Source organism: Planococcus citri, chromosome 3 (genome assembly GCF_950023065.1).
Source record: "Planococcus citri chromosome 3, ihPlaCitr1.1, whole genome shotgun sequence".
NCBI classification, from domain to species: Eukaryota; Metazoa; Arthropoda; class Insecta; order Hemiptera; family Pseudococcidae; genus Planococcus; species Planococcus citri.
In genome coordinates this window covers 53,311,990-53,336,582 of record NC_088679.1, presented here as the reverse complement: position 1 = coordinate 53,336,582, position 24,593 = coordinate 53,311,990, and the positions used below count along the sequence as shown (strand labels likewise).

Here is a 24,593-nt window from a genome sequence, read left to right as displayed (position 1 = left end):
AAAATGGCTGCAATTTTGTAAGTAGGGCCATTTCTGTTTTTGAGGACAAGGGCTAGAAATGTTCCTTAGGATCCCCCTTTTAAGAGAAAAGTTGTCCCGGAGGATCGGCAGGGAGGTGCAAGTGATCCTTATGCGGGCCCTCCGACTAAAAGCAACGATCATTCAACTCATTTTTAAAAAATCGAATGAAAACGAATAATAAAAAAAAAACTAGGATGCTGTAACTTTTTAAAAACATTTTAATAACATTTCTCTCGGAACTATTATTAAAAAAGACAACTTGAAAAACCACGTTAAAATTACTGATTTAAAACCTAACGTATTTTTAAAAGTAAGAAAAGAGACTCAGCAGTTCACCAGTAGTTCGCGAAGTACCCAGCTACCCACCACTATTTCATACCCTTAATAATAATTATAATTTTAAAAAAATTAAACTAAATTTGTTTAAACACAGTTACCTTGTGAAATGTTTTCATAAAAGGTCTACCAAAGGATATATGTACCTAGTTAATGTAGAACATAATACAACTATGTAATCTGTTCTTTCATTTGCAATTGCATCCGGATAATGAGAACACCGGTCTTATTTCCTAAATGTAACATTTACTCTCAAATTCGGACTAATTTGGTTCAGGATATTTTCAGTTCTATGCATAAATGGGTTTCTTCCGCCATTGTTGTAATAATTTAAAAAAAAAAAAAATCGAGTTTAGGATTACATGACTAGTTTTTGACCTATCATTGACATGTTTTTGAAATCATTCTGCTGTTCTCTGAATCCTTCTGCTTTTGTTGCTTGTACTCGTGAATTAGGCAGGCATTTACAAATTGTTGTAAAATAGGTTGCATACATTAATGCCCGTAGGTCATGCTGTCGGTAGGGACACCGTAAATCCGTTTATTTCAATTTGAAACCTACAAAATGCACTTTCATACTTACGTACATAGAACCTAAGCATGATAATTAGTAAATTTTATTTTATTTTTTGAAAAAAAAAGGTACATATACCTACATTAACAATTATTTGTCGCCAATCTTTCATCAAATTTCAATCTAATTTCATTTTTGTGTTTGCTCCTTTTTGATTTTCGACATTGTTTGTTCATACGTGCTCATGAACGATGTAAAATTGTAAATGTACGATGCTGTGTATTACGTATCCACCAAAATACATATTTTAATAATGATAAATTGTTTTACGTAACAACGATTGTATAATTATGCAGACAATGTAGTCTATGGTGTATTTGGCGGCATACGCACGAAGCCTTAAGCTGTGTAATTTAATTCCCAACAGTAAAACGGTTGGCTGGGTTGTAAAAAAATGTATATTAATAATATTTTCTTCTTCGCGTTGTTCATTTTTCAAAAACAAAAGATTGACTGGTGAAATTAATTCGATACATTTTTAAGCCGGAATAACCATGAAAAATAGGTTATTTTCGCAAATTGAAAAATGCATCCCTCATGTCCGCATTTTTGATGCCTTGATTTTTTTCACTCTGTGAATTTTATTACAAATTTTCATTACAAGTTGATTTTTTTTTTTTTGCAGGCTTGGTGTCAACTGCTTCACTTACTCGTTCAATATTTCATGGTGGCGACGTATTTTTGGATGTTTTGCGAAGGCCTTTATCTGTACACAATATTGGTAGTAACTTTTTTGACGGAAAGTCGAGTCATGGCTTGTTTATACGGTATTGGTTGGGGAATGCCGGCAATTTTGGTGGCATTATACGCGTATCTAAGAATGAGATCGTCAGCCCTGGAAACAATACAGTACGTTATAAAGGTTTTTTACGTAGGTAAATAAAATAAGGTAAATTAATTTAAGTAAGTATAACGTTGCGGTAATCTTTTTCTCTGTTTTACGATGGGTTCGTTGAGTTTATAGAATTCAGTTAAGTTCAAAAGAGTGAAGAGAGAGTACAAAAAGGAATAGTAAGCCTAACCTACTTGCAACGAAAAAAATTAACAAAGTTTTTCTCATTTCTTTAGTTAATTTAAAAAGGAAATACTTTTTTGGTGGAGAATGCAATGCTTCGTAGTTTAAGTGAATTTTTACGCAATGCTTTTGATCTTTAAGGAGGTATAAAAATATTACGGAAATATTTTCATTCATTAAGTTATTTATTTTTTAAAAATTTTCTTAGATTATGTTGCTTTGATTTAACGCCATGGTTATGTTTATTTTTTAATGGACAAAGAACGAAATTCAGTATTTCCTATCTAGTAAAGATTAATGCCATAAATCATCTGAAATTGAAAAAAGTTTAGAGTCCAATATGGCTTACCTATTCTTGTTCCTCAATAAATGGTCTCTTGACGAAAATTTGCATTGCAAAAAAATTCAAATCGATTCAATTATAATCAAGAGCACGTACTGGCTTCATATTCGTTAAAATTTCCTAAAAATTATCTATTAAAAATTTTAAAAAAAAAAACTAGGCTACGCTTTTGCTGTTGTGATGAATGTTCATTCGTTGACAATGGTATTTGTTTCATATTTTCAGTTGTTGGATGGAGGAGTCAATTTTTTCCATAGCTTTATCCATACCTGTCTTGGTTTCAATGTTCGCCAATTTCGTTTTCTTGGTTAACATCGTACGTTTGGTTGTAACAAAATTGCCGTCATCAAGTGCTGGCCATTCAATCACTCCGCATTCATCGATCAGAGAAAAATCTTCCTTTAAGCTGAGAAAGTACGCATTACCTAATAATTAATTTTACATAATAAACATACATAATTGATTTGCATGCCGACAAATATTAAAGAATGATTATTAACGAATAAAAGTGAATTAATAGGTCCCTTGTACCGTTAATGTACAGTTTCAGAAAAAGCACCATAAGCCGAAGCGATAGTCAAGAACCTTCTGTATCTTCTGGAAGGATTTGCAAAGCTGCTAGAGCAACTTTGATTTTGATTCCTTTGCTGGGCTTGCAGTATTTCATGACTCCCTTCAGACCGGAACCTGGTACTTATTGGGAACCAAGTTACCAGATAATGTCAGCAGTTGTCGCATCAGGACAGGTAAAATTTTAAATTGAGATTCGCTACGCTCGAAAGATGAGATCTTTATCTGTCGAAAAAGGTGTGACATGTGACCAATTTTGGGAATAATTATTGCTTTGATGTTCGCAGGGTGTATGCGTAGCCCTATTATTTTGTTTTTGTAATGGAGAGGTAAGCGTATCCTATTAATAGGTTGTGTTTGATGTTAGTGTTTTGAAATTAATTATATACTCCTACGTTTTATCCTTTTAAAGGTTATATCAGCCATTCGCCGGAAGTATAATCAATGTGTGATTACTGGAAGACGTTCGTGGCAACCTTGCTCCGCTACCACCACAGTTTCAGTAAGTGTCCTACCCCTTTGAATGATACCTTCTTATATTTAAATTACCTGCATTTGTACCTGTTTAATCGTCTTCATTTCTTCCTCTTTGCTGTAGTTTGTTGACACCGAATGCGACTGTGTATAAAATTTCACTTCTATATCGCAGCAGTGTGTATTACTTTCTCTTGATCAATCGAATTTGGTCCTGAAATGCTTCTCTATTTTGATACAACAAATACATTTATTAAATTCATCAATTGTACACTCTAAGTCTAAATGCCTATTACTATTACCTTATTCGCTATAAAACGTTCTATTTAATTTTCCTGCATCAGTACAAATGCTTTGATTGAATTCTAATGGGTGAAATCGCACTTAGCATATACTTACCTATTACTTTTACTGCATCTTTACTTTGAAATTCACATAGTCTATACTTGAATTCTGCGAACTTTTATCACTCTACGGTGTGCCTATCTAGCTCCTCACATACAACGCCACCAATTACTTACAAACGTATTAGTTTTATGTAATCTAATGAATGATTTTAGCTATTCTTCTGTTGTCAGTTCAGTAGGTCGTCTCTAATGCAACATCCGCATAGCAATCAACAACATATACAACTGAATCAGCCATACATTCCTCAACCTGAATCAGAAGTCGTTACACCGCCCTCGACGCTTTTTCATAATGTCGAAAGCGTCAGAAATCAAAAATCTGTTTTACTGTGAAATTAATTCCTACTTTGTGTTTTTTTTTTAAATTACTTTTTTTCGTAAGTCTACTTATGTGAACTGTTTCGGTACCTACTAAAATAACTTATGAATATTATGTGGACGTTTTAATGTTTTCTGTTTTGTGTTCTTTTTGTTTTTATAAATTTTCTTGTCGATTTTTTTTCTCGGTGTATCTATTGATTGATAAGTTTTACTATGTCTGAAATGTTAAATATTTTGTAATCTTATGCCTATACCTGATTATTGTAAATATTTATGTAAGCATTTCTACTTGAGTGGATCCATTGATCCTCGACAGTCGTCAAATCATGATGATTTTCAAATTGAGATTACCCACGATTTGGAATGAAAATAAAAACAACAATTTCTTTTTTGACGATTATTTTATAATTTTTTTCTCTCGAGGAAGTCGAAAACGTTGGGTGGGAAAAGTTACTTCATTTTTTAATAATGTTTTGATGTGGTATAAAATAATGGACCAAGAATAGGTTCCCATTTTTTTAAATATCGTCGCTTTTTGTGTATTTTAAATTTGCTTTTATAAGTTTTTATTTATTTCAACCAAAATTCCGATTATTTTAATACCTAATTTTCAATTTTTCAAATCCTCATAAAATCGATTGAAACCCAACTATTCTACTCATTAATCATTATGTTTGTTATTTGTATTCAGCTTCATCCGAAATGAGTAAGGTATACATGTGACATTTGTACAACATGATTAAAAAACCTTAATTTCTATTTACATGATAAAGCAATTTAATAACCGGAAAAATAAAAATGTTAATTCTATCGTTCTACGATTACGAAAGCTCTCTTGTGATTTAGAATCTTTTTTTTTTTAGTTCTCTTATATCTAAGTAATTGTGTTGTATCTAACAAACCATTTTTTTCCTCCATAATGTGTTTAAGAACAATAAATGTTTTTCAAAAATTGAAAAATTAATCAGAGACATGAATTTTTACAAAAAGTTTGCTATTTTTATTGTACCTATTTTGAAATTAAAAATGTCTTTGATTGTATTTTTACTCACCCAGCCACAATGAAACCAAAACATAAGTATTTTGGAATTTTTCCTTTCTCTTTGAAAATCATTTAAAAACACCTACCTACGTTGTTTTTAATTCAAAAAAATCTGTACCTATTGTTGCATTATTTATTAGATATTAAACAGAAGAGAAGACATTTTTCTGGTATGAAAATGTTTCTTCCCACATAGAACAGATTGTAATGTAAAATGAATTGTAAAAGGTAGGAATTTAACACATCAAATAAATGAAATCGCGAAAAATTTAAGACATTTAGAAAACATGCTTAAACATAAAACATCACAAAAAGTATAAAAAATTTGATATCATGTAAGTACATAATTTACACGTCCACACGCTCGATACGAATACGAGTATTAACAAAATCAACAATTCTATACACGTAAATACAAAATCATTTCGTAAAAATGCAATTCTGGTAAATTCATTGCTAATTAAAAAATATACAAAAAATTTTAAAACGTAGGAAGATAATTTATCCCGACCTGGTGAGTTTTAAATAAATCGTCAAAGGATTTAATGAGTTTAAAATACCTACTGCTGAATGCATTGACTGTGATTCTAATAATTTTGAGTACGTGGAATCGAAATTTTTATTCGCTATCGCGTTAGTTTTCAAAACGAAAATTGTTGGCAAATCTATTTTCACCAGTTAAATATCTACGTACTTCAAATTTGGGTAAAATTCATACAGCATCTCTTCCAAATGAAGGTTGATGGGTGGTTGCTGTTACATGGGTTACATGTGTACCAGTTCTCTGCAATTTTTTGTAAGAGAGTTTCAACGCCATGTGCACGTCTACGCTGGCAAAACAGAAGAGAATCGAAACCCACAGCCCCTGAAAATAAATAAATTAATTAATGAATGGTTGTTCTACGAGTACATTTTGAAAAAGTATCACACAATTTGTCACAATTAGATAATTCAAATTTCATTCTTCAATTGTTACATTATTTTTACAGTTTTAACAATACGTATAAACACTAACATCAACTTTGCATAGTGAGCTAGGGTGAGCTATTGAAATTTGAATAGCTTTCTTTTTTGTCACAGAATCTTACTTTCATTTTTTTTTTTTTTTTGAACACAGTGTTTTTTCCTGCAAATAATATAATAAATAAACGCTATTTTTTTCCATCAAATTTTTAATTAAAAAAACAAAAAAAAGTAAGTAAGTAAAGAAAAAGAAACTAATAGGTAGTCGAATAGTAAAAAAAAATGAAAACCATAAAAACGCGAATACACTGCACCGCTTCCACCTGCGGTGTACAAAAGAAGATCAGGTGAAGGATAGGTGAAGGAGGGGGGAGTTCTGATAAGAATTTTTATCATCTCACGTGCTGCATTGTTACTGCAATGCAATTCTGCAATTAGAATGAAATGGCCGTGTGTGAATTCGAATTTTATGTAATTTTCGCGATCCTTGAAAGGATATTTTTTTCGTATAATGTCTTCTGTTTTCGTAGTTCGTGAATCGTGATCGTGTGAGTTCTGCAACTTGCTTGGGTGTTTGCAGAATTCATTAGAATTTGGTGATTCTCATCTCTGAGTTCACTCAAACAGTCTTATTCAGGAATGGAACTCCTTCTCATATTATGTTCTTATGGTGAGTAAGCAAATTGGTGTTATCTAAATAAATATTTAATGTATGTAATTCTAAATCTAATGTAAGTGAAGTACATCGAGTAATGTCTACTAACTTGTAATGAAATTAACAACGCTGAAAACACATCGTAGACAGCTTCTGCGGCTGATTTGTCCGTTGGTCGAAATGGAAGTAGAATGTGATGGAGACCAAATAGAGGTGTTAAAATTAAAGCAGCTCTCACAGCTCTTCTAATACTAACAGGAATGGTTGACGAAGAATTAGACGCATTGCTGTGCGATTTTGTGAGCATTATTCGCATTACGTTGATTAGAAACAGTAAGCTTATCAGCATCGATATCATCACTGGAATGACCAGTAACCAACGAGCATTACTGCTATCAACCCAACAGCTGTAAAATTAAATGCAAGATGTAAATTATTGATGTATCTATATTCAGTTGAGTTTTGGGTGCGGTGCTTTCATGACATCTAACCAATCCATTATACCACATAAGTACATGATGTACAGGGGGGCCTTAAGGTGCTTATGCAGCGTTGGGATAACTTTTTTCGAAAATAAATCAACTCTTGAGACTTTATCCTTGGTTTCCAAAGTAAATTATGACTTGAAAGTTGAATTCATTTTTTTTTTTCAATTAAGTATCACAGCCTGATTTTCTAGTTGAGCTTTTCACTTGAAAATTTTTGAAATTTGTTCGTTGAATTATTCTGAGGCTTTAAAATTCGAGTGCTTACTTTTGTGATGATCGAATGCATACCTAAATATGATTATGGAAAAAAAGTTGAATGCATGGCGTTAAAGAGAGTTTGAGCAAATTCGTTTAAAAAACACTGCAATTCAATGGTGTTTTCAATTAATTTTCAAAAATAATCAAACAAACAGTAGAGTCAACACAGCGTTGATTCAGAGTTCACTCGTTGAAATTGAAAAAAAAACTCTTTGCCCAATGTCCACTTGTCTTGAACTTGAAGCCTGAAAGTTGGCAAAATGTTCAACAGAGTTGAGCAATCCATCGAGCAATAATTTAGGTATTGCTTGAAATATACCTATAGGTGCATGTTCAACAGAGTTGAGCAATCCATCGAGCAATAATTTAGGTATTGCTTGAAATATACCTATGGGTGCTCCTCACTTATCAAGAAAACAAATACCTATGTGTTCACTCTTCTACGTGTAAAAAATCATATGTAAGTACATATGATGTGTCATGGTTTTTTTTTTTTTTTTTTTTTTGTAGGACCGAGTTTTCTCTGCATTACTGCATTAGTTGGTTGTTGAGAAAAACCAAGGATTTTACAAAAATAAAAAAAGGAAGCATAATTTACGGAGTTGAAAATTACCTATCATATTAGAATAATACGTATATCTATAAATTACTTCTTAAGGCTTTGTTTTTGAAATATTTTGAGCAAAAAAAATAGAAAACTCCCACTTTCTTAAGTGCGTGTTTTAAAAAAATCTTGTACCTTTATAGTCCGGCATATGACAATAGGAGTAATTGCACCCCCCCCCCCGCCGATCCTCCGGGACAACTTTTTTCTTAAAGGGGACATCCTAAGGAACATTTTAAAGCAAACTTGCCAAAAAAAAGTTGGCATTATTTACAAAATGGCGGCCATTTTAATTGACAGGTCAGCCGAAATCGCAGATTTTGCGTTTTAATATACGTAGGACTTGCACGAACTTTTTCAAACTTTACAAAGGTAGATCGAAAAATCATGCAAAAATTTATCACCTGTCAAAATTTCAAGTGCTAAAGTGCGTTTTTCGATTTTTGGTGAATTTTTGAAAATTGAATTTAGGCCAAAAATGAGGGGAAAAATCAAAATTTTACCAAATTGACCAAGAAAGCTGAAATTTGGGATATACCCTATTTTCGACATGCCAAATCGATTTGAAACGGTTTCAACCCGTTTTGAGCAGTTCTGGAGCCTCCAGCAGATTTTTGAAACTCGAAATTCCCGCAAAATGCCATCAAATTTGAGTTGTAAAGCTAAAATTTATTCTAAAAACTAATTCCAATACGCTACGAAGTACTGCAGGTGAATTTCAAGTCGTTTTTGATCCTCCAGCGACTTTTTGAAAATTCCTGAAGCCTCCAGCAGATTTTTGAAACTTTAAATTTTCACAAAATTTCATCAAATGGAGTTGGCAAGCTGAAATTTACTTCGCAGACTACATGGCGGTTTCAAATGGTTTTGAAGCTTCCAGCTACTTTTAGGAAATTTCAATTTTCCAAAAAAAAGTCATACAACCTTTCAAAAAGTTGTTGGAGGCTCCAAAACGACTTGAAATTCACCAGCAGTCAACTTCGTAGCGTATTGAAATTAGTTTGCAGAATGAATTTCGACTCTCCATCTTAGTTTGATGTCATTTTGGGGAAATTTCAAGTTTCAAAAATCTACTGGAGGCTCCAATAAAAAGTCGTTGGATGCTCTAAAATGACTTGAAATTCACCAGAAGTCGTTTTTTCAGAGGGTGTTAAATTGGAGTGTAGAGTAAATTTCAGCTTTCCATCTCCATTTGATGAAATTTTGTGAAAATTCAAAGTTTCAAAAATCTGCTGGAGGCTTCAGGAATTTTCAATAAGTCGCTGGAGGATCAAAAACGACTTGAAATTCACCTGCAGTACTTCGTAGCGTATTGGAATTAGTTTTTAGAATAAATTTTAGCTTTACAACTCAAATTTGATAGAATTTTGCGGGAATTTCGAGTTTCAAAAATCTGCTGGAGACTCCAGAACTGCTCAAAACGGGTTGAAACCGTTTCAAATCGATCTGGCATGTCGAAAATAGGGTATATCCCAAATTTCAGCTTTCTTGGTCAATTTGGTAAAATTTTGATTTTTTCCCTCATTTTTGGCCTAAATTCAATTTTCAAAAATTCACCAAAAATCGAAAAACGCACTTTAGCACTTGAAATTTTGACAGGTGATAAATTTTTGCATGATTTTTCGATCTACCTTTGTAAAGTTTGAAAAAGTTGGTGCAAGTCCTACGTATATTAAAACGCAAAATCTGCGATTTCGGCTGACCTGTCAATTAAAATGGCCGCCATTTTGTAAGTAAGGCCAACTTTTTTTTGGCAAGTTTGCTTTAAAATGTTCCTTAGGATGTCCCCTTTAAGAAAAAAGTTGTCCCGGAGGATCGGCGGGGGGGGGTGCAATTACTGCTATTGTCATATGCCGGACTATTACTTATGGGACACAATGTAGGTACCTAATTGTTTTACTGCCCAATTTTATCATGTTAACCGTAAGATTTGATTGAGCTACTCGTACCTACTACGTTAGAAAATGTAATGAGAATATTCTCTCACTGTTTTAATTTTTAAAATTGGCTCATGGAAACATCCAATTGAAATTTTTTGAAACCCGTGTATCTGTTTGGATGTGCATAAGCACGTCTTTCGAGATATCATTCATCTTCTCATATTGTATGGAATATATAAACCTGAGATTAATGTCTTTTGTTAGCGTCGTTATTCTTAAATTCACGCCACAATTAATTGCCTTCTGAAAGTTTCCTTCGCGTAGATTTTTCCGGATCAACATCTTCGATGAAATAAAGTTATTTGAAACATTTCATCTTTCCAATGCGCGCCAAGTACATATTTCACGCCCTCTATCGATGAACGCTTTCGTCATTGAAACGAACTTTTCCTCTTTTCCTTCCATTTTTCCAAAGAGAGAGAGTTTGCTTCGTCGTTTAAATTCTTTCGCATCGTGTAGATAGGGTAGTTCACGCTTTGTAATGCTCGAATTTCATCAGTACAAAGTATCTTGTGATAATTTTTCAAATACTTTGTATTACCATTGAACTAAAGTAGGTAGGTATTTGTAAAGTAAAGAGTGAAAAGAAAAAATTGCCTCGAGTTGAAATACTCTGAATATTTTTCGGAAAATATTTTCGCTTAAATACTTCGATGATGCTTAATTTTGTATAAAACTTTACGAGTATTATAATTACTTCTATAATGTGTGTGTTTGTGTATGTCAGTGAGTGTGGGCAGGTGGGCTTGTTCTACATATTATCATCGGACCCATATACATTATCCTGTCGCTGTTCCTCTCTTCACATCTTCTCCCATCAAAGAAAAAGAGATGGTAAATTTGTCAGAAGATATAGCCTATTATCATATTTTATTTGTTGGACGTAATTTGTAAAAACATTTTAATTTAATTAACCATTGTTTCATTTCACTTGGATGATTATTATGTCCATTTTAAGTCCTAAAATGCCCTAATGTGAAACATTTACAGCTTTAATATAATTTTATTTGGAAGTTAGGCTCGAGAAATTTAAAAACTAAATCCAGAATTCCGAATAACTGTAATTAAAACCTCAAATATAATGAGGGAACCACTCGTTCTAACAAAAGCCAAATCTAAAGAATGTGAAAGAGATCGAAATATAGGACTTCATATTTTTTTCTTCAAATTTTAAAGTCGTTCAGTTTTGCTTTTTTCATAATTAATCGATTAACTTCTGGTTGAAATATCGCAGGGAATGCTTCAATTCTTTAATATTCCAACAAACTTCAGAAAAAAGCTGCAAAAAAGCTCAATTATGCGAACCATTCATTGCAATCTGAGAAAGAATATATCGTTCGTATCTGAAGAAATATGTTGAGGAAATGACGAAGAAAGGAGTACAAATACAAAAATGAATCAATTTGCATCTACGGTTGGAATTTTTCGATAATCAGTGTGGTTACCTATCGAATTTCAACGATTCTTATCATTAGGTACTCGTATTGTACCTACTTATTTGTTCGAACGTATTTTAATAACACTCTTGTAACTTTCGAAACTTTGATAAAATGATATTCTGTTTCCTGGCACCGAAGGTAATGTTCAAACAGCGCTTGAAAATGAAAAATGAAAATAACGTTGGATGAGTGATTTAAGGATAATGGAAATACTATCCAAGTAAGACGATCTACCGACGAAAATATGGTTTCATTTGCTCCAGAAGCGAGACTCGTTTGATATTATTGAAAATGAAATATGCATTTGTTATTTTAGATTAAACAGCTCGAACGTAATGAAAATTAAAAATTTAGAAAAAAAAAATCAAAATACCTGTATCGTGATTTTGTCACGTAATATTTACCCATCATAAATTCCATAAGTATGCCACTTGTTGAAACAACGACACCCTAAACTTATCCCATTTATCTACCTCAACGTTAATATCAATTCTGAGCGAATCTCGGTGGGTAAACACGATGTTGAAAATCATTTACCGTATACGTTGAAGGTGGCTAAAGCGAATTGAATTTTATTAAATGTTATTTTAATCGGACATTTTGGTCCATTTTATTAGAATAAACGTTTATAATGGATGTACGGGTTGAGTCGCATAAATGAAAACAAACTGAATTACAATAGGGTGACTTTGGTATACAGAGTTGAGTCTGTTTCGTGAATAACGTCTCTTGGAAATGGTATCCGATATCATTAAGAAAACATGCCGCTATGAATTTTGAATAAGTTCGAAGTTCAGCTTGAAACAATCACCTTGGCAATAAAATCTTTACGCTGGACCGAATTGTGTTTTAATTTTACATAGAAGCGTGTCCCCGAAGAGACAGACTTGTATAGAAAATATTTATTTTATTAGATTTGATTTTGTTTACATTTTATTTTGAATTTTAGTGTCGTGATTTAATCTGAAGGGAAATACCTACATACATACTTATTTTTTCTTTCCTTCGCTTCGAAAATACCTACCTCTCGCCCATGTTGAATTTCTTATCGTTCGGATTAATAATTAAACAACGTATTCGCGTACGTCTTCTGGTGAAACCTCGTGTATTTTTTTCGAAATATTAAATTTTTAGCGATGCAGAAAATAGAGCAGTAGAATTTTAAAAACATTATAAGCCTCCGTATATGTGAGTCGGTAACGCATTTGAAATGAGGAAATGACGTTAGAGAGTAACACTTATATTGTCTGTATGATAAAGTAAGTAGGTAGCTAGATATTTGTACGTAGGTAAATGTAACATGTTTGGAGAAAAATATCAACGGTAATGGAAAAGAATGACTCGTGCTACGGTGTTTAGGCTTTTAAAAATAACGCTCCGCATTAAAAATTTAATTTGCGTCATTTCTTTCGCATAACTTGATGTTTTTCGTAGACAATGTATGTATACTCGTATGTGCCTGCCTTGTCTTTTTTTCCAGCTATAAAATTATTTCACATTGAAATATTACGAACGTTGGTAGGTATGCATTTTTTTTTCATCTATTTGTATAAAGAGCTAGACGTGTAGGATTGGCTGACTTGTAATCAAGCATTTATTACTGTAAAAGCTATTTTAATTATACGTACTGATCGGAGTCATTCTCGTTTGATAATCGTGTTAACGCGTATATTGCGGTAATAATTGAAGGTAAAATCCACCCTATGAAGTAAAACCATTTCATGGCGTAATCGTCCCTTACAAACACAACTTCCAGCAGTAAATGTAGATGGAGAGCTTCGCAAAACATCCACATGTAATTAGTCACCATCAAGTATTGTATGATTACGTGTACTGCTTGGCAGAAAAACTGTAAAAGAAATAACACAATGCATTCTATTGTGAGTTTGTATATTATGTAAAATCTAGATTTTCCTGCAGGTTTTAGAATAATTGAAAGAGCTAGTTCTATCTTTAGTCGAGAAGGGGAGAAAGGATACTGTATAGGGACCTGGGTAGAGAACGGTCATGGAGAAAAAGTTATGAAATTACGTTTAACGAACTGAAAATTTATATAACATGTGTAACTCGAATAATATAGCTAAATATCTGACTGACTTTAATAATGCAGGAGTTATGTACCCATGCTGAAGTTATATTTCTTTTATAATTTTTAAGTAAAATTTGAAACGAGAAAAACGAAATAAGTTATTTTTACATTTTAATATTCTTTCAAGAGCATAAACATCAAAATATTATTTATTTTGATTGCTAGAGAAATTAGCATAGACAAATGGTTACCATTTATGAAAATTGAAGGGCATCTCTCTTGCTTTATCTACATATGTGTTCGTGAATTATAATCTTCAAGATATGTCTAGTTTACCCTTTTTCTGCAACATTTTCGGTAGATTGCATTATCCAATTATAATCCGTCACAAGAAGTCACCAAAATTCACCGAAGACTCACCACGTCACCAGCCATGCAAAAAAATTTCCGAACGCCATGAGGATATTATAGAATGGTTTTTTCTCTTATACAATTCACATGAAAAAGGCAATAAACCCTTTTGGTGACTTCTGGTGAATCCGTCACCAAGAAGTCACCAGATTTCACCAAGGAATCGCCTGATATTCGAGAAAGTTTTCTAGGGTCATGAGGACATTCCGGTGATTTTTTCATCATAAATTCACCTAAAAAAAAAGTCAGAAACTCACTGGGTGACTTCTGTCGAAACTGTCACCAAGAAGTCACCGGACGTTCAAAAAAAAATTTGAAGGCCACGAGGACATTAGAATGATTTCTTAACCAACAATTCGTTATAAAGAAGACAAAAAACTCACATGGTGACTTCTGGTGAATCCGTTATCATGAAGTCACCAGAATTCACCAAGTAGTCACCAGACATTCAAAAAAAATTTCAAAGACCAAGAGGACATTCTGGTGATTTTTTCATCATAAATTCACCTAGAAAAAAGTCAAACACTAACTTGGTGACTTCTGGTGAATCTGTCGCCATGAAGTCATTAGACTTCACCAAGGGTAAATTGCGGCACCTTTGCTAGTTTTTCTGGGTACGAATGACAAACGTCATTAATCACATTTTTCATCAGAGGGAGCCAGACATTCAAAAAAATTTTCAAAGACCATGAGGACATTCTGGTGATTTTTTCATCATAAATTCGCCTAGAAAAAAGACAAAGTCAAACAATAACTTGGCGACTTCTGGTGAATCTGTCGCCATGAAGTCATCAGAATTCACCAAGTAGTCACCAGACATACAAAAAAATTTTCAAAGACCATGAGGACATTAGAATGGGTTGTTCTCCAACAATTCAACTTGAAACAAACAATAAACCCACTTGGTGACTTCTGGTGAATCTGTCATCATGAAGTCACCAGAACTCACTATGGACTCACCAGATAGGTATTCAAAAAAATTTTCAATGGCCATGAGGACAGGTTTTTTCTCCAACAATTCAACATAAAAAAGACAATAAATCCACTTGATGACTTCTGGTGAATCTGTCACCAGAATTCACCAAGGAGTCACCTGACATTCAAGAAAGTTTTCCAGGGCCATGAGGACAGGTTTTTTCTCCAACAATTCAACATAAAAAAGACGATAAACCCACTTGATGACTTCTGGTGAATTTGTCAACAGAATTTACCAAGGAGTCACCTGACATTCAAGAAAGTTTTCCAGGGCCATGAGGACATTCTGGTGATTTTTTCATCATAAATTCACCTAAACAAAAGTCAAAAACTCACTTGGTGTCTTCTGGCGAATCCTTCACCAAGAAGTCACCAGAATTCATCAAGGAGTCATCTGACATTCGAGAAAGTTTTCCAGGGGTCATGAGGACATTCTGGTGATTTTTTTCATCATAAATTTACCTTTAAAAAAAGTTAAAAATTCACTTGGTGAATTCCAGTTAAAAATTACTAAAAAAATGATAAAATGTTGGTAAAATTGAACAAAATTTAAATTGCATAAAACAAATTTTAAAAACTTGATAGAATGGCATAAAAACAATTACAGAAACGAATAAAAATTATAGATATTTTGGATTTCTAGAAAAAGTTATTGATAAAGTTTACTTTGGATGGGAGACTATCCAGAAAGATTTTGAGTCCCTTAACCGTTCAGGGAATTCAGCCAGGGGTCCTCAAATTATGGTCGTTTTTGAAAAACTTGGTTTTTGCAACTTTTTTATTAAATCTTCAAAGAGCATAGTGGGTGATGTGGGTCGAATTGGCCACGCTGGGATTTTGAAATTAACCAGTTACCTACAGTTGGTCTTTGCGGTCCAAAACTCCCGTGATGAAATTTTCAGATCGCTAGACCACCCCCAACCTCTTCAGTCTTCACAAGGGGTGAAATGACATTTCTTTGAAAAAATTTCATCTTTGGTGGTCTTCAACCGAATTTTTTCCAACTTGCAGGGATGCTTAATATCTATGTACTACCAAGACCCAAGGGTCATTTTTGGAAATTTTTATTCTTTTTAAAAAATTTTGAATGTGGTAAAGGAAATGCTCATTTTTAGTTTTTCAATGACATTTTTAGTAACTTCCTTTAGACAAAAATATGTAGGTACCTATGTATTATGTACCCTAGATGTACTTGTACAGCACTTATAATTTTTTAATAGGTGTTTGGCCTTCCAAAATACAAAAATCTGATTTTTTCACAACTTTTACCGCCTAAAATCGTCAATTTTGGTTGAATTATTCTCCTCGCAGTATCATGGAACGCTCCAAATTACACAATCAACCCCAATTTGGACGGAATTCGTCAATTTCTTCCACGTTTCATAATTTTGATTTGAAAAATTGAATCGCGACACTTTGAGAACCTCTGGCCTCTTTTTTGGGTAACCTGAAATCTAGACTGATATCAACCTGAATTCAGAAAAATTAGAAATCTTAAGATTTTTCCCTACTTATAGTGGCTGATGGGTAAATGTTTCCAAATTGAAAAATAATCACATCTGATGAAAAATTTACCTGCATAGAATTTTCGGTGGAATACGATTGAGCACCTACCTACAATTAGATAGGTACGAGTGTTTTTGAAACTATTTTTCGAACCTCGAATCAGTTTCGTTTTTAATATTTATTTCTAAATATTTGAGACAAACATTGCACAGAAATATATCCAAGTATTTCTCGAGGGATATGAGTACACCTACGATTATACTTTTTTAGCACATACTTAGATGCGAGATTGATAAACAAACATTAGTTGGCGTATAATCCGAAACGTAGGTATAAGTATTAGGTACAGTCGTAAAAATTGAACCGCAAAAACTCTTCGTAGGCATAAGAAAAGGAAAACTTTACATCGACGAGATACGTTTCTCGTTGCGAATCATCAAAAGAACATTTTTAAGCGTCACTTAAAACAATAACAACAACACTTTACAAGTCAAATAGACCATTTTACTACAATTCAACTATTCGCGAGTAATTTCCTTTTACCATTCGGTGAAATTTTTATTCAACAAAGTGGTTTTTTATCTTCATTGAATTTTACGTACAGTACAGACCAGTCTGATTGTGAGCATCTTATTCATTTACCCTTTCAAGATTCCGGCTGCCAAAGAAATTCTCGAGAGCGCGAAACGTGTGAAAAATAAAATAAAATCCTTTGACACAAAACAATTTTTGGAATGCGGAAAAGAATGTACCAATAGCCGGTGAAATATTGCAGGTACCTGATATTATGATGAAATGCAAAGCACGACTCTCGATTTTAAATAACTTACCCTCGCGATTGATTTTTTTTCCTAATCAAGTTGCCGAGCTGCCAAATCGCGTAGGTAGTTTGTTAAAAAGTTCAAGAACAGAAGATGAATAATTCTCGACAAACGCGATAAACTCGCGATATTTATATGCTATACTTTTTAAGTATTTTCTTTCAACTTTAAGAATGCGATAAGTACTTGAAAACTATGAACGTTTAAAAAGTCACTTGTCGCAATTTAAATCAAAAACCCAAGACCTTTCAAGTATATTTCAGTCGTCGTTGCTGGTCGAAACCCTTAGATATTTCATCGCACATTTCATTACAGACACCTATTTATTTTCTGTTTCTCAGATTTATTTAATCCGAATTATTTTCCAGCGAGAGTTTACTTGGCATATTTATATGCTTAGCCAAAAAGGTCGGTAATATAATCCGAGTATAAATTTATTCTATTCGTAATGCATTACTGGTTTATCGACTTTAATTTAGATCCTGTAACAACTTCGTATATAGGTACTTCTCTACATCCCACGTAATCCATTGTAACGTAGCATCTCATACGATGGAATTTGTATAGAAAAAAAGCTCGCAATTATCCAACAAAATTTTATCGTCCATCAGAATGTCCCTCATATCACTGAATTTGGAAAAAATTCGAATATTCTAAGCGACGCATTTGCCAGGCTTATTAACAAGTCGAGACTATACGATCGCAGAAAACTTTTAGAAGTCATATTCGATTGCACATACTCGTATATAAATTTACTCATTCGTGTGAAAATATTACCGAAGGTCTAATGCATAACACGAGCAATGAACAAGATGGATATTCAAAAAGAAACTTTTCCACCTGCTGACTGAAAATACGAGTCGAAAACCATACGTGTAGTACGTAGCGAAGTTATGTTTGTTTTAGATTTTCGAAATTACAATCGCGCAAGTTTTATGAGAAATTTTACCGTAGAAATATTTTACATATTTATTCGTCATATTACGTAGCATCCAGGTCATTTTATTTCTGTTCAGAGTTTTACGCTATTTGGTCACATACCAGCTTTTTGTCAAACAATCCATGATCACATACTCGTATAGTCTATAGGCCAATGCATTTGTAATGTGCGGTTTCATACTTTCGTCTATACCTTATGACGTACGGATAAACAGCAAAAAAATAAAGCTTCTGGGTTTTGATGAGTTGGAACTAGGAACTTATTCGAAGAATTTCTTTAATACAAAATGTATGTATGTTTTTTTATGCATCTTAAAGCTGGAAATGCCAAAGTAATAGCCTTTACTGCGTCATGAAATGTAATACGCGACACATGCAGGTATTTTAAAGTCACCTATAACAGTGATATAAATGACTGTTATCCCATTAGGTAACATGTTATTAAAACTGTGACATTGTTGATACTTTATTATTGTCACGATATAAAGGCAGCGATAAACAGCACTTCGCAGTGATATTAGACCAAATAACTTTATAAAGTTACCTACGCACGCAACCTTGAAAACTGTATCATCGCATTTCTCTGAAAAATTCGGAACCTTGTGGGTAAGGTACATAACGTACTACATAGTTACGCACATGTGATCATAGGCTGATTTAAAATGATTTTTTAACCTCTAAAATAGATCGAAAAAAAACTAAGTTCAATTACTGACAGTCTTGTGAAAAAATGTCACTTTACGTCAAATATTTTTCCTAATAAGAGTACATACCTATCTGAGTAGTTTTCAGATTGAAGAAACTGAGATTTATAAACAAATTTTCAAAAGAAAATCTGCCCCCACCCCACCTTACCTTGACCAATATATCGAAAAAATGGGTGTGATATTTTTCACCCCTTAACGCTTGAGAGAAATTCAACTGATGAATTTCAAAATTTTTCACGAAAAAAGTTGGACTAAACAATCAGATTATGATACCTATTTGAGAAAAAAAATGATTGGAGTGATCATAACTACCCATTTTGAAAATTGAGAATATTTCACAATTTTATCTAAAAGATTATGCTGATTTCCTGAGCAAAATTTACAGATGCAGACAGAAACAAAAAGCCAAGTTGATAGAAATTTACTGTAAAATTTTTTCAGTGGAATTTGTTTTTGATTGTGCTTCTCAATTTTTTTATGAGACTCGCAAAAGAAAAATTCAATCTGTCAAAACACAAAATTAATTTTTTTTTCCAAAACTTTGACAGTTCACATTTTGGAATTTCAGTTTTAAAAAGAAGTTGTTGAAATTGTGAATTTTTTGAAAATTGTTGACAGGTAGGGGACCCTGCTTTAAGACAGCGCAATTTTTTTCCGAAGCCTAATACTCCTAAAGTATCCAACCAAAATAGACAAAAATTTGATGGAAGGTCCCTCAGACTATCTACTACTTACCACCAGAAGCGTAAAACTTTTGGTTTCAAACTTTTGTCTCAATCGAATGAATTGTAAGTAAGGTCAAATGCGCCGATGGTGCAAATTCATTCCTAAGATGGCGCAAATCCAATTTTAAAAGTAAAACTGTAACTATATCGTTTGAATTTGATTGAAATTATCATGTTGAATGCATTAGGATCCTTAATTTACCTCATTTCATTTGTTTAAAGGCTGTTGGAGTTTTTTCAGTGAATTTGGCTGACAATCCCACTTTTCTCAATCTTTATTTCGCAATACATTTTTATGAAATATTTTGAACAGAAACATGTAACATTAGGCACAGTGTATACACTACTACACGATTCACCTAAATCCACCTGTTTTTGTTGATGAAAAACTCCTGCTTTTGTGGCTGCACCATCATAGGACTAGTTATACAAATAATGAAAAAACTGAGTAGCGCATTAAAAAGTAGATGAAATTTCGCACATTACAAGATACTTTCTGTCACTTTTAGTAATAAAACCAATTTGGAAGAGCTTCTGGCAAAAATTGCAACAATCAAATTTTTAAGCAAAAAAAAAAAAAACAAAAATGTGTTCTCAAGAAAGCAAAGTAATTGTTCGAGCGGGTACAGTACAACTATGTTGAAAAGTTGAAGATGTGAAGCACAAAGACAGGGTGCAGTTCATAGATATGAACCCTAAACTGGATCGGCTGCTTACATTTAAAATGTACAGGAAAAAGTGAAGCAAAAAATCAGCCAATCGCAAATCGTGTATTTCCCCGGAGGTGAATGCAAAATATATCTACGGAGGGCGTGGCTTATCTCCGGAGGTGAAGAATTTCTGGCTTCACGAGCTTCCGATCCAGTTTAGGGTTCATATCTATGGTGCAGTTGGTTTTTACATCAGTGTTGCCAGATGCCAGAAATTTAAATTGCGCCATCTTAGGAACTGCGCCATCATAGGGCAGGGTCCCCTATTGTAACTTTTTTTTGACATAACTATTCATTCATGCATATTCCCCATTGGGGGAAAATCTGCCCATACGCTGAAAAAGACGCCAAAACCAGCTGGTTTATTGACGTATTCCAAATATACACATGAAAAAGAGCTGTCCAGAAGGCGGATTGGGGCACTGAAAGAAAAATCTGCTAAAAAATATGCTACAATAATATTCCGTAGCGTATTTTCTCGCGTAAGGCCACAACGCTTTCAAATTAAGTGGCGTGTTTTTTGCGTTGGAAGAAATCAGCTACAAAATACGCTACAAGCAGGTTTCTTGGCGTAATTCTTTCGCGTATTTTATAAACACAAGCGTAAATATGGTATTTTACGTGTATGTTTTCACGTAGTATAGAAATGTTGCGTTCTCATCACTACATGTTCTGGTGGCCAGGTTGGTAGAGAAGTCGGCTACGGACTTGGAGACCCAGGTTCGATCCCCGGCGGTGCCAACATTTTTTCATCGATATTGAACATCGGCAGAATTTATCGCGTGAAAAAATACGCGCGCCGATTAATGAGCAGAAAAGTATTGGCGGAAAGTGTTGCAATTCCTGCCACGTTATTTGTCGCGTATCATCGGCAGATTTTTACTCAATGGGGTTACAATCTTAAGATACTTTTTAAATAAGTGATACATTCAACTTTCAACTTATTCAGTAACATGTGCAGGTTTGTTCATCCGCTATATGTATAGATACATAACATGTTATATTACATCACTAGGTCATACGGCTTTTGGCGTTTTAAGATGCCTATTAACCATCATACTACATAATTATGTAGTACATATCTAACAGTTGAATTGCCTCTCAGTTGATGTGCATAATGAAGTTGTTTCTCATGCTTTGTTGCATATTCTCTAACAACTTCATCTAGGTACCCACTTTATCTCAAGATCCTTATGTAGTGCTTCATTTGTTTGAAACCATCTTGCACCTGTAATTGTTTGGAGAGTTTTGTTTTGAACAGTTTGGATGATTTTTTGATGACGCTTTAGTTACATCCTCATAACTGTATCCCGTATGTCCATACTGGTTTAATTATCATTTAATAAATTAGTTTTTTACTCTCAATCTTCATTTTTGAATGATGTCCATTGTCCAATCAGCTAGTACATTTGGCGGAGTTTCAGGTTGATTTGAGTTTTCTTCTGGTCGATATGGTGTCTCCAGGTAAGACTACAGTCAAGATGAATACCCAGATATTTAGCATGCCTAGCAGCTGGAATTCCATTCTGTTTAATGTAGACCGTCTATTGATCATCAGTATCATCACATTTTCTCTTAGCAAATGTAATGAGTCGACTTTTGCTCATTTAGCTTGATTTTCCATTGATCTGCCCAGCTTGAGATTCCATCCAGGGCTTTTTGTAGATTCTCTGTTGCTTGGGCTTGGGATGAATGAACTGATAAAATTGCAGTGTCATCAGCAAACGTTGCAGTTGTAGTTTCTTCTGTTGTTGGTATATCAGCTGTGTAGATTAAATACCTACAGGATTGATCCCAGAACACTACCCTGACGCACTCCAGTCATATAATTAGCAAAATTTTCATGTTTCTGAATTTCTCACACAACGGGTGTAATAATTATGAAATTACAACCCCATTCCCCTTCCCCAACAAAAAAATTGGCTTCGAATAAAATGAAATTTTGTGCGAGGAAAAAAAGCACAAAGATTTTGAAAATTCTTCAAAATTTCATTTTGGAATTTAAAGGAGAAATTGAGATGCGAGTTTCTCATTTCCGTATGTATTCATAAGAATTTAGAAGTGACTCGATTTAAAAACAAAAAACAAAAAAAACAAATTCCAAAAAGAAATTAAAAATTGGATCAAAAATTAGAATTATATTTTTCCATTCAAGTTAAGAAGTCCTCTGAAATGAAAATTTATTTTGTTGAAAAATTCTGATGCCATTATGCATAGAAACAGCGTCAGTTTTCACACTTCAACCAAATTTCCTAAAATTCCAAAATGAAATTCAATCAAAATCGAAATCCTGGCGTTATTTTACCTTACGGGTATTTCATTTGTATTCCAATGTTGTTGAGATGTAAAAAATGTTTCCTTTGAGCTGTCGAAGTCGTTGAAGAAAGGGAATGAAATTTTTGTTATGAAGCACTGAATTTTTCCTTTGCTGGTTTGGAGAAAATTGCGAAAAATCCTCAATTTCCAAAACATGTGATCACTCAAATTCATTTGTTTTGTTTTGTTTTTTTTTTTTGATATACATAATATCACAATCTGATTGTTAGGTTAACTTCTCCCAGATGGTTTTCATTCTTTTATGTTCATCATCGCCCTTCAAGACCAAATACAGTTTTCATCAAAACTACCTACTGTAGAGCCCAGTTCTTTCAACTAAAAAAGTTCCTACTTATCATTTTAGTTTAGCGTTGGATATACCGAGAGAAGAGTGCGCGGAACTCTCTCCTGATTAATTAATCAATTTCAAACTTTGAAATTTTTCATTTTTGAAGCTGATTTGCTATTTTTTTGAGAAGAATAATTAATAGCTATCCACAGATCAGCTTCTCAATTTGAGATTCTTTAGTTGGTTTAAAATTCGTTACTGATTTCAATCTATTTGTAGGTAGATCTAGGTATGTACGATGTTTTTTCGTCCAATTTTCAAATTCATTCGTTAACTTTAAAATTTTTACCTTGAGATAACAAAAATTCCCAATTGCCAACAAAGAAATTCCTCCAGATAGTTAGGTATATAATATTTCAAAACTGGGTACCTATCTCGATTGCTTTCAACTTTATAAAACTACATATAATAGAATTTGGTCTGCGCGAACTCGAGTCTCAGAGTATCTTTTGACTATATTAAAAATGTTTCCACGAAGTAAATTAATTTCAAAATACATAATTATGAAACCGAGATGAAAATAAGGAAACAATAATTTTCATCTTAAGAACTCTCACGTGCAATTAAATTGAAAAACGCTATAGTCTTTTCTTTAGCAGCTCGCGGTAATTTAAAAAAAGTACGAGTATAACTCGGTTGAAATTCACCTCGAAAGTATTTAATTTACCGGATATCAACTTCAAGGTATCCTTTTAATTTCTAACAAATTGTTAAATTAAACGACAGCTTATTAAGAATAGCATAGTTTTGAAAATTAATTTCTTCGCAATAAGTACGTAGGTATAGAGCCAGAGGTACCTAATTAGAATTGCTCGCGAAAAGTACATTTCGGTTTGTTTTCACGCTTTGAAAAGATATCGAAAAAAAAAAACTGTTACTAACGACCAACGTAGCTATACTTGATGTTTAACTTTTTGAAAGCATCGAACGAGATGCCTGGGTTCTTCGAGCTTTACACTATTCATCTCTGAACAAAGATTGAAACAAGGTAGGTATTGGCAATTTGCGTGGTATCCGGTGCTCGACTTTTATAACCAAATTACTTACATAAAATTCAAGACAACAATATTGGATTATTATTTTGATGAAACTTGATAGGAGTTAGGTACATGTCCTAACTGATTTACTATTTATTTATTTCTTAGTGGAAGTTTACACGTATATAATCTTTAATACTGTACTTAAATATTTGTTAGACTATGTTTACATGCGCGTTTGTTAATTAGTGTCTGCATGCTTGAGATAATTCGTGATATTTATACAAAATATAAACCGACATTTACCATACGTCTTAAATTTAAAATCACGCTTAGCGAAATTTCTCTCGCCTTGATTTATTAACCATGAGTGTGTAGGTATTCTCCTTTGTGTTTTATATCACGCGATTAGGTAAAGCTATGTATTACATTCGTGAGGATTGATTAAGTATTATAAGATATGTAAACATACTAAGTTTATTATTTTTATCCGGATGATAACAAAATTGGGTTTAGAGATTTTTAAACCATAATTTCTAATACTTACTACCTAGTGAAAAATACTTTTAAAAAAAAATACATGGTGAAATTTGATCAAGTTTTTGGAAAATTTTCATTTGTAAAATTAGTAGGTACCTATACTTAGGTATACAATATTTAGCCCAAAGAATTGTCGAG

The 24,593-nt window shown here is 33.1% G+C and overlaps 3 protein-coding genes across 12 annotated transcripts in view; 2 read left to right on the top strand and 1 right to left on the bottom strand.

The window, feature by feature from the left end:
* Positions 1 to 5,030, top strand: part of LOC135840476 (calcitonin gene-related peptide type 1 receptor-like) — a 123,930-nt gene extending 118,900 nt beyond the window's left edge. For 4 of the 9 annotated variants that reach the window (XM_065357046.1, XM_065357048.1, XM_065357047.1 and 1 more), the window contains 6 exons: positions 1,557 to 1,780; positions 2,515 to 2,703; positions 2,810 to 3,035; positions 3,147 to 3,188; positions 3,272 to 3,361; positions 3,894 to 5,030. In XM_065357046.1, coding sequence (XP_065213118.1) covers positions 1,557 to 1,780; positions 2,515 to 2,703; positions 2,810 to 3,035; positions 3,147 to 3,188; positions 3,272 to 3,361; positions 3,894 to 4,073 — 951 coding nt within the window. In that variant the 3' untranslated portion in view covers positions 4,074 to 5,030. Of the gene's footprint in view, positions 1 to 1,556; positions 1,781 to 2,514; positions 2,704 to 2,809; positions 3,036 to 3,146; positions 3,189 to 3,271; positions 3,362 to 3,457 lie in introns of all 9 variants that reach the window. The other 5 variants (XM_065357052.1, XM_065357050.1, XM_065357049.1 and 2 more) reach the window with 5 other exon arrangements.
* A 192-nt stretch (positions 5,031 to 5,222) lies between these two features.
* Positions 5,223 to 24,593, bottom strand: part of LOC135840478 (calcitonin gene-related peptide type 1 receptor-like) — a 94,206-nt gene continuing 74,835 nt past the window's right edge. Inside the window, exons 7-9 of one of the 2 annotated variants that reach the window (XM_065357055.1) lie at positions 13,079 to 13,299; positions 6,831 to 7,128; positions 5,223 to 5,968 (exon numbers count right to left, since the gene is read on the bottom strand). In XM_065357055.1, the coding sequence (XP_065213127.1) occupies positions 5,816 to 5,968; positions 6,831 to 7,128; positions 13,079 to 13,299 (672 nt within the window). In that variant the 3' untranslated portion in view covers positions 5,223 to 5,815. Of the gene's footprint in view, positions 5,969 to 6,341; positions 6,760 to 6,830; positions 7,129 to 13,078; positions 13,300 to 24,593 lie in introns of those variants that run through there. The other variant, XM_065357056.1, reaches the window with a different exon arrangement.
* Positions 6,610 to 24,593, top strand: part of LOC135840474 (suppressor of lurcher protein 1-like) — a 275,632-nt gene continuing 257,648 nt past the window's right edge. The window contains exon 1 of the mRNA XM_065357040.1: positions 6,610 to 6,736. The gene's annotated coding sequence lies outside the window, so the exon portion shown is untranslated. The remainder of the gene's footprint in view (positions 6,737 to 24,593) is intronic.